This window comes from Pteropus vampyrus, unplaced genomic scaffold, assembly GCF_000151845.1.
Source record: "Pteropus vampyrus isolate Shadow unplaced genomic scaffold, Pvam_2.0 Scaffold47, whole genome shotgun sequence".
NCBI lineage: Eukaryota > Metazoa > Chordata > Mammalia > Chiroptera > Pteropodidae > Pteropus > Pteropus vampyrus.
In genome coordinates, this window is record NW_011888828.1 from 2,170,586 (window position 1) to 2,181,448 (window position 10,863).

Genomic DNA, 10,863 nt, shown 5'->3' on the forward strand with positions numbered 1-10,863 from the left:
TGGTACTATATTGCTATCACAGCCATCTCTTCCTTTCAGTCAATTATATAGACAACATTTATCAACAACTGACATACTTCTCCAAATTTTTAGAGCATCTTTATCCCCAAGTGTTTTTGTCTTTTTTTACAGTGTATGTATTATAAAACAACCTAGGTACATCCTAGATCATCGTTAATGACAGAAAATGGAACTAAAATTTATTGCGCTCCCATGTGCCAAGTACCATGTTAGATGCATAGCTATGGTTGAATCATCTTGGCAACCCAACGTTATAGGTGAGAAAGCTAAAGGTCACAGGAGTTAAGGAACGTGCCCAAGTTTCTCATTAAAAAAAATAAATAAATAAGGTTTTCAATTATGTGTAGAGCTCTTATTTAAACCTAGATTCTCAAACTCCAGAACCCATACTCTTTCTACTGGGCCACTTCTGTGTGAGAAAACTCTGGCTCTAAGTAGAAAAGTGACCTCCCCATGTGAGTTTTGACATTCTTAAAAATATTAAGCTTTTATTGTTACTCCTAACATCTAAAACTCATGCGCCAAATTCCTTACCTCCTCTGACTCTGGCAAAAGTTTAAGAAATTCTCGCAATGTCTCTGATCCATAATGCTCAGTCTTTCCTTGATGAATATCTTCTACAATGGACTGAGGAGACCTTGAAAAGACAATCAGATGCCATTTCACATTTGCTGGAGTGCCAAAGAAACACAAGCCAGTAGAAATTCAAACAAATCACTTCCAACCTCCTTTCCATCCTGCCTTCTTCCCAGTCTAACAGGCAGTTTTGTGTCAGTGACCACCACAGCCCCACACCAGAAAACCATCCCCAGGCATCTAAGAAAGGTCAAAGTGGCAACAGCCGCTGGAGTTTTCTTTGGGAGAAGAAAAGCTGCCCCCTTTGGTCTCATGGAATTCCTGCAGAGCCCTGCACTTTCCACGACAGAACACTTGAACTTGACCACTGTTTGACTCACCAGTCCAATCTCCACTCAAGGAGCAACGCTACAGATGAATTTATAAATTCCCTGACATGACAGTCTTGAATAGAACCCTAGGGAAATTATCCCTGTACTTGAAGCAACCAGGTTAGGTTTTCATGAAGGAAAACAACACTTGTGGACTCATCAAAGCCACATGTCTCAGAAGGATCTGAAGGTACGAGGAATGGCTTTCACTCATATTAGAATCTGAATGTCAGCTCGCGCCCACAGACTCTGATGCTGACAGCATAGATATGACTAAAGATTCGATTGTGTGCAAAAAAAATCTTACTTCTTAAATTGCTTAAGAAATATCCCAATGTTCATGTTCCGTTTTGCATCCAAGACTGTAATCTGGAAAAAAATAGAGACACATCAGATTATTAAAGTACAAATAAGAAGAGTTGGAGAAAAGAAGAAAAGAGAATAATTCCCAATATACCTAATATCGACATACTTAATAGTCTTACAAATAGTAAAATATTATCATCTCCCCAAACTTTCTGCAATGATATATCTCCTTACCTGTAATAATCAAACATATTTATTGTAATATTCTATAATTTTAAGTACATTATATATATTAAAATGTTTTATTTTAGTAGTTTTCTTTCATAGTCCACATTTAAAAGCCCCAGTTTGTAAAAATGTCTTAGCATAGTAAGAATCATATGAGTTTTGAACTGAGAAAGTAAACACTAACTCTGAAGTGATTTCAGAGTCGAGTCTCCATCCTGATTTAGGGATATAAAAGGACCAATACTATTGTTTGCAGAAATTGAATAGAATTCTTGAATTTTTTCTAAAAGAACAATTTCTTTTCATTGAAAAAGAATATATATGTCCAACAGCCCTTTTAGGAGGAGGTAAAACAGTGCCCTACATTTTATTTGCTTAGAATTTCCCTTAGAAAAGGGAAACTCATGCTATATTTAACCAAGTCTAAGCCGCATTTTTTTTTTTTTTTTTTTTTTTTTGCATTTTAATATCTCCAGAGTCAGGATGTGTCTTACAGTGTATGGCATCTTAGATTTAATGAAATATGGTGGCTATTCCAATATACCATCAAAACCCAGATTTTGACTGCGGTAAGTTTTAGCTGTTCAAAATTAATAATTTGGGAGAGTTTTTATCAGCCTAGAAATTAGAACTTATTTTTTTGGCAGGGGGTAAGGTGGGGTGGATGAGATACAGAAGCCATTTCTTTCTCTGGAAGTAAATATCCTGGATGTGTGCAAGAAAGATAACCTTAGAAGTGCAGCAATTTTTTCCATTTGTTTTTTTTTTTTTTTGGTAAAGGGAGACTAGCTAAAATAGCAATGTTGTTATAACGCTCTTCCTTTCCAAATGTATGTGGTTCATTGTGAACAGGAGAGCATCAGGTTTCAGATTAAACTCCTGATCTCTGGGCCTACTTCTAAGTTTCTATGAAACAGCAAGGCTGTTAACCGAAGTTAATGGCACTTCCTGGCTATAAGGTTAAATTTTTACAAGAGTTTGGTTGCCTTCCTTTGAAGACTAATCTTAAACAATCACATTATTTACTATCCTAGGGGTTTATTTCATGTTAACACAATCACCTGCCAACCATAAAATAAACTCCCAAGTTAAAAGGGCAGGCTCCTTATTGGAATCCTATCCCGAGGTTGCAGTTCAAGTTCAGTGTGAAGGAAGGGAAAGGGAGGCGGGGAAGAAGGGATGAGAAAAATACCTGTCAAACTTATCACCCTCTACAGAGGACAGCTCCTACCAAAAAGAGGAATCTAAACTTATTAAGACAGACAACTATGTGTTTATCATAATTCACAAATTTAAAAACAAGTAAGAACATGTATGTTGATACAGCTACATACATAGCTGAAGAACTTGATCTGCACTCATTTCTGCCCAGAATGGGAAATACCTTCTTTTGTATTCCTCTCATATTTAACCCTCCCCTTCCCCCAGGACCCCAGCTCCATCCTCATCATCTTCACTCTTTAACTCTTTGGGACTCTGTAGGCTTAGATCCATAGCTATTGTTGCTGGAAAAATGATGAAGACATTACTCTTATTATTTGCCAGATAAGGAAACAACCTCAGAGATGTCATTTTTATAACTTCCCCAAATGCTAAAACTGAAATGCCAACTTGGGTCTCTCTGGTTCCTTTTCACTCTAGTTCCTGTGACTTTTCATATCACGGAGGATATAGAAATATAGGGAAGTGGCAAATGTTCCCCCCACCAGCCTGGTATTCACACTGGGAATCTTCTCCAGGAAAGGGGGCAGATCTGTAGAAAGCCATCCACGGGGCCTAGTCAAGCCCCCTGGTATATGGGTGGGATGATGGATGGAAATCATGTTCTCACCAGCTAAGACGGCCTCCAGGAGCAGCCCTTCCCGCATGACACAGGCATAGCCAGGGCAGCAGCTGCCTTCACTGTTTGAAGGGAGGCTTCAGGGTCACTAAGAGAATTCACCAATGTTCCTAAAAAAACCTGGGCTGCCCATAACGGAGCACCTAACAGGGAAAACAGCCCAGCGCCTCATCCAAACAGGAAAAGGAGACGACTGATAACATTCCAGGGATGTCCCACTCTCTCCTGCCACCCTCGGATTTGCCTAGTGCCTGAGCAGTCTCTTTCTCATAGGTTATCTCACTCGATCCATTGGAAGCAGTGTTATAAAAGTGTTTGTTAAAGTCCTTCAAAGAGGGTTATCGCTCCACATGTAAATTAGCTTATCTTACTTCCCAGATGCTTGCCAGCTCATAGCTGGGCAATTCAGAAACGGATGCGTGTGGGACCTGAGGTGTTTTGGAATCAGTCAGATCGTTGGACTCCCGGGCTCAACAGGCCAAGACAAGTTGGCCAAGAAAGGGGATGATCAGACCTGGCCCCTCCCTCTCCACCAGTTCCAGTCAATCTGTATCTACTTTTCTGGACTCCTCAGAACATGTGGGCAGGACTCCACTGAAGTCAGGGCCTACAGCAGCAGGTACCAGCCAGCATACCACAGAGCTCGTGAGCCTCCCCACAAAGGCTCACCGAAGAGCTAAATCCTTCCTGGCCAACAGGAGAACTAAAATGGAATGCTCAACTCATTCCATCCACAAGACTTCCCACCAGGATGTGAGGGGGACCTGCTATAATAAGTCTCCCCACAGATGGCCAGGGGGCTTGGGGTTGTTCTGAGAAGAGAAAGAACGACTGACACCTGAATTACAGTGCGGGAAAATAAAACATTGCTTCTCATAAATTTAGGAAAACCAATCTCCCTTCCATCCTTCCTTTTGTCTTCCTCTCTCCCTTCCTCATTTTTCTAGAAAGCGCTTTTAGTTATTTCTTACATGATATAATATTAATTGTAAGACTACTGTAGACATATTGAATGACCTCTAGTGTTTCAACATTTGTGTCTTCTTTATCTTTATTTCAGTTTTATCGAGATATAATTAACAAATAAAATTTTAACACATTTCAAGTGTCTATCGTGGTGATTTGATATATGTCGTACTGTGAAAAGATTTCCTCCATCTAGTTAAGAAACACATCCATTGCCTCACATGATTTTTTCTTATTCTTTTTTTAATGACGTTTGATTTCTACTCTCTTAGCAAATTTCAATTATACAGTACGGTATCCTCAACTGTAGTCACCATGTTTACATTAGATCCTCAGACTTTATTCATCTTATTGTGTTTTCATTGTGAATTCTAATTTTGATCGATCATAGCGATACCTTGTAAGATAGTCCCTTTGCTCCCTTGGTTCAATTCTGTCAGCTCAGTTATTTTTAATGTCTTTGGAAGATGCCAAATCGTTGAGGCTGCCCCTTCCCTTACGCTTTCAGGTTCTAGAGGGAGACAAGCACAGACACGACTAACCAGAATGAGGCTCTGAGGGGGCTGAGCAGCTGTAACTACTCAGGGGTGAGATCAGTGCACTCAGGAAAAAAAAGGTGGCGTTCTGAGCCGAATCTTTTTATTATCACCAGTAATATAAATTTATTATTTCTAATTACTTTATTACGGCTTAATTATTCTTGTAATACCTATAGCCTCTTCAAGTTAATTTTTACAAAGATACAAGGTTAGTAATATTTCGTAACTCTTCCCTCCGGATTAAACGTTCTTATTTACTATTTTAGTTATTCTTCCTAAATTCAGCAATTCCCAGACCCAGCTCTTCCCTATCTTCCAGCAACTTCTTCCTTTGCAGTATAATAGAACTTATTTGTAATGCTTTATAAGCCCTTTAAAGTATGAGCCAACCACATAATGGCAGGCCACTTCTGTAGGAGGTTATTATATTTCAAGGGGACATAATCTGATCCTCGGCACGTTTGAACTTCCAGAATTACAGCCTGTGTGGTAACCGTTAAGATGCCACATTTCCAGGCTCGGGATGGGTCCCTCTGCTGAACAAGCTGTCGAGAGAATTCTCCGTTCCACACAGACAGGTGGCGAGGACTCCTGTTTTCAACCCTGGACTCCATTTACTGCGGAGTGAACTGGAAGATTTACTACTGGTCCTTGTTAGACTATCACTCTGTTGAAGAAAATCTAATCGGGGAAGATGACAACCTGCACTGCATTCTTTTACTGAAAAAAGCATATGTAATACTTCTAGCCATTTCAGAGATAGTATGGAACACTGAAAATAATTCTGGATAACTCTCTGTTACGTAACAATATTAACCTAATATATACTTAAACCCATCCGCCTAAACTACTTATCCTGAGTACTGAAGAACTGAGAGTTAGATTGTTTGGTTACAGAACCATGGTGATTTACTTTTTCTTTCTAGTATGTTGTCTCTCAGATTAGGACCTACAAGTGTTAAAAGTCAAGATATTTGCAAACGCGTGTTCATAACAGCATTATTCACAATAGCCAAAAGGTAGAAGCAACCCAGGTGTCTACTGACGGATGACTGGATAAACTAAGTGTGATATGTACATGTTATTCAGCCTTAAAATTCTGACACATGCTAAAACATAGATGAACCTTGACAGTATGCAAAGTGAAATCATCACAAAAAGGTAAATACTGTGTGATTCCACTTACATAAGGTGCCCAGAACAGTCAAACTCATAGGGAAAACGGAAGGGTGGCTGCCTATGGCCAGGAGGAGAAATGGAGAGTTATTGTTTAACGAGTACAGAGTCTCGGTTTTGCAAAATGAGAGACTTCGGTGGAAGGATGGTGACGGCGGTTTACAGCAAACGTGGATGTTTCATCGCCACTGAACTGTACACTTAAAAATGATTTAGATGGTAATTGTTATGCGTATGTGACCACAATTCAAAAAATGATTATCCACTCTCGGTTTTTTTTAAGTTAAAGGAAAAAAAGTAAATCCGTACATAGGGTCTAGGGGTAGAAGGAGGTGAGGAGAAAGACTCTTTTGTCCTTGAATTTTAGATCCGGCCTAGAAACGGACATTCCTGCTTCAGCATAGTCAAGAGAAGATGCCACGCTCCCTGCCACTCCCCGCCCTCTCCGAGAGGTCCTTAACCTTTCTTGAATTCACAAACGTAAAGCAGCAAGTTCCTCGTAGCCCCAGAACTATCATTTGGCAAAAGAAATGACCCCAATTGACAAAGGCCAGCTGCTCCCGAGGGGCACGGTGAGCCGGACCCCCTTCTGCGTGTTACAGGTGCTTTTCTGGGACATGTGCTCTTTTTCTCCATGTGCCCATCCACTCTTTCCTTCAAAATGCTTGAAATTCAGTAAGCAGAGCTCAGAAACAATGTTGAGAAATGAGCGACTGTACAATAGGAAACCTCTGTGAAGCAGGGGCAAAGGCCAGGGTGCTAAGGAAATGACTTCTCGTGCCTTCCAATACTGAAAGAATCCACTACGGAATAAAAGGACTTTGCATAAAGGAAAGAGCAGGGAACGCCTGTGTCCAGCAGTAAGGGTTGTCTTGAAGGCTCCCTCTCTAATTCTAATCCCAGCGTTCTCCAGATTTTATAATACAGAGATTCTTGGCTGTTTCAACGGGTGACCATACCAGCAGCATCAAGGGCCCCCAAGTGAATTCATGGAGAGAGGTTAACATGTTCCTGAGCTGGAGACAAGAGGTCAATATTGTCGGCTCAAGAATTCAGTAACGCAGGGAGCTGCCACCTCATTCCGGAGCCCTGCCTACTCTCTTATCTCGTCGGCTCCATCTCTGACCTATTTTCTCTGCTCCTTTACAACAGATTAAAATATGATGCATTTCTGTTGCTTTTTTTTTTTTTCCTGGTAGGCAGCATTCTTCCCTTTAATTCCTAGTTTCCTAATTATTTATTCTAGCAAGTAGAGGTTTCTTAATTTACTCTCATGTTTCCACACAGAGAGTACTTACAAGGCAATTTTGGACTCAGTTTCTATTAATATAGTGATCTGGAGCTCTGGCCATGCTTTCAGTTAACTTCTTATAACTTGTTCAGCTTTATTTTTTTTTTTCCTCAAAATAACACATTATGTGTTAAATGGAAAGATGCTTCCTAGAACGTCTGTCTGGAAATAGCTTCAGGCTGTGGCTCTCTGGAAAACTGTTCCACAATTTAATTCAGACACCTGAGGCATGAAGGCCATCTCCAAACACACGTGCAAGGAATCTGGAGGGAGAAATAAGGATCAAATCCTAAGGATGTGTACTTGTTAATGATGCTATGTAACAAAAGACATTTGGTCTCAGAAAGCTCCTGTTCATCGCAGATAAATGAGTTCAGGAACTTGGGTTTTTTTGTTTGTTTGTTTGTTTCAATGGAAACGAATAATCCTGGACTCTAGCAGAAGCGTTCCACCAGGGGAAACCACAGCAGATGTGCAGAGACGGGGCAGAGCTGAGAGGCCAAGGAGGATGGCCCCCAGACAGCATGTTCTCTGCATGAGGTCATAGTCCACCGAGATGTCTGGGAGGGTCCGGCAAGCACGCTTCCTATGTTTTGTCACTACTCAGCTCCAGTTCATCATGTAAGGCCCTCATATCATTCCCAGAGCACATTCCCTCATATTATCTTATTTCGTAGTGATCCTAGCAAGTTGTGAAATGTACGTCCACCCCCTAACTCGAAGCAATGCCGCGTTCTTACCTCCTCTCTGGCTTCCCTGAAGGATGAATTTAAAGTTCCTCCTCTCCTGGAAAGGGAAGGCTTGGTGGTATCTTCTTGCTGCCCAAAGAGCTCCTCGACGGTCTTCGTGTCAATCTGGTAGTGATGCTGCTGTCTGGCTGCCAAGGTCCAGATGTTGGTTTTGCCACGAACTTGCTCCTCTGGAATGGTTTTCCAAAAGAAGCTTCTCATCCGCTTTTTCTTACCAAGGTGGTTGTAGCCGTTCAAGTGAGAAGTGGAGGGCAATCCTGGAGGGGGAGGTGGGACCGGGGTTCCTCCGGGGAGGGGAGGTGGGGGAGGAGGAGGGGCAGAGGGAGGAAACCCTTCCCCAGGACATGGTAGAGGGAGAGGGGGTGGGGGGGGAGGAGGTGGGGGAGGCGTCTGTCCAATCATGAATCCAGAGGCCGTGGAGACAGTCCCATTTTCTTTATCACTGGCCAAGGACACACAATTCATAACATGCATAGTACTGTTGCCTTCTGTGGAGATAATTTCTTGACCTTGGGGAAGCAGACACAAACTTCAAACTTGTGTCATATTTTTTCATTGGCTAATCTGTCGCCAGAGAAAAAGACAACCATGTTGTGTGTCATCTTCCCAACCTACAAAGATAAAATGAAGTTAAAATCAATACCAGAAAACATTCTAGTACTAGCCATTCCCTTAGGAGGCTAGTGCCAGTCCTAGAGTAGTTGGATATTAAAATCAATGAGAAACAACACATCCAAAGGGACTAACACTTTTCTAAATGCGAACCAAATTTTACAACCTAGAAATGCTGCCAAAACAGCAGCAAAAAATCCAACTCGGAAACCTTCTGTTAACTGATAAAACACATATTTACTGAGAACCCACTAAAGGCGCAGCAAGTATCGCTCACTTTATGAATAAAGTACTTATTCATTACCCAGCTCGTTTTCTTTGGGCAATGGATACCCAACCCCTAGGGAAATCACCCAAATGGCTGAAGCTTTAGGCGTTAACGAACCTGCCTTTCTCCAGCATGGACATGTCCCCTACCAATCAGCTAGCATCTTTCACCTTGCATGTACTAGGCAGGGCATTTGGAGATAAAACGATTGCCAAACTCATCCCCCTGGAGTCAGGGCCACCATGTTCCTGCTCCACTTGGTAATGTGACATCCTCGCAAATAGAGAAAAGAACCACTAGACACGAAGATTAAAGGTTCCAGCTCTAACTCAAGCTTTTCTGCTCACAATTTTAGACAAGTCTCTTCGCTTTGCTAGACTTCAGTTTTCTCATTTGTAAAATTAGGAGGTTGGAATACATTACATGACTTCTATCATCGCTTCTGATGCTATCCCTTTGGATTCTAGTTAAGCCACTCTTTGGAAACCATCGGAACCCCTCACCTGCCTCTTATGCTTCTCCTGTGACACTATTAGCAAAGACACGCACACATAAGGATATGCTGTCCGTATCACACCTGCCACACGTCAGTCCCTTATCCACACAGGCACTGACTTGCTTGGGAAGATAGTAATTTTGCTGACCTTTAAGTGTTTGTTTTGGTGTTGGGTTGTTATGGACCTGATGTGAAAACAGGGGTCAAAACAACGACATTCCTTCTTATAAGAGGACAGGTAAGTGGAGACGTAGAAGAAGGGACGCAGTGCAGGCTGAGTGAGCGCCATGACTACACGGGTATATGAAAAGGTAACTGGTCCCTCCAAGCCATAGAGGGCCAAACGGAGGGGCTTATAAAATTGGACTTCTGAGTGTAATTGTCTTTTTACAGCATCAGTGTGAAAGCACACACTCACAAACACACATTGGTCAAAAAATACTGGGTTACACAGGAGTAAACCGTCTGATATCACTAATTCAAATATTATGAAATGGTTTACACAGAACTACATATGAAAGGCAGGGTAGCCTTGGGAATAACAGCGGAGATTCCAGAAATAAACTGCTTTTCCTCAGATCCTCGTTCTGCTACTTCTTAGACGTGCAACCTGAGGTGAGGCGGGTTATTAACCATACATTTCAACATCCTCATCTATAATATAAAGGATGTACTATTTCATTGGCTTGTATAGAAGTATATGAACAAATATATGTAAAGTCCTACCCAGATCCTTGTGCATAGTTAGCTATTATTAACAACCACTGGTGTCACATGTACATATGATTTCTCTTTATCCTCACAGGCATTATATTTGCTATAAAATATGTATTGGGTTTATAGATAAAATGCTAAGGCTGCTAGAAACCTTTAATATTTCCATTCTCTGCTTTCTAGGTTACAAGGTTTGTGAGATTTGTCCTTTTTTAATACTCAGTGATTCTATATTAAATTATTTTTACATTACAGGCGTGGATATTTTTATAAAATGTTCGAATATTTAAGTTCTAAAAATTATGTACGGGTAGAAAATAGCATTTCCAACTATTAACTGGAAAACTTATTTTTTCACCATTTTAACCATTTTTAAATGTATATCAGTGTCATTAAGTACATTCATTCTTGTGCAGCCATTCATCACTGAATAGTTTTTTAGAAAGTAAAACTGAAAATATTTATCCAAGCCAACTTATAGCTCACTTGAGATGCAACTGGCTTTTAAAAGGAGTTTTCATAATTATCATTAGGGGCATAACTAGGCTGTTTTCATGGTTGGCATCCCTAAAGCAAATGACTCATTGTCAATTACAGTTTATAGTTATATTTGAACTCTTCTTTTTTCAAGACTGCACAGGTAATCTTGGCAGTTTATCCTTACATATTTTTTAAAAACTTCTGTACATGAAATAGCTCATGCTAATCCT

At 40.8% G+C, this 10,863-nt stretch overlaps 1 protein-coding gene across 4 annotated transcripts in view; it reads right to left on the reverse strand.

Moving 5' to 3' along the window:
• FHDC1 (FH2 domain containing 1) overlaps positions 1-10,863 on the reverse strand; it is a 37,299-nt gene that overhangs the window by 22,645 nt on the left and 3,791 nt on the right. For all 4 annotated transcript variants that reach the window (XM_023530183.1, XM_011359368.2, XM_011359367.2 and 1 more), the window contains exons 2-4: positions 8,055-8,674; positions 1,276-1,337; positions 556-658 (exon numbers count right to left, since the gene is read on the reverse strand). In XM_023530183.1, the coding sequence (XP_023385951.1) occupies positions 556-658; positions 1,276-1,337; positions 8,055-8,537 (648 nt within the window). In that variant the 5' untranslated portion in view covers positions 8,538-8,674. The remainder of the gene's footprint in view (positions 1-555; positions 659-1,275; positions 1,338-8,054; positions 8,675-10,863) is intronic.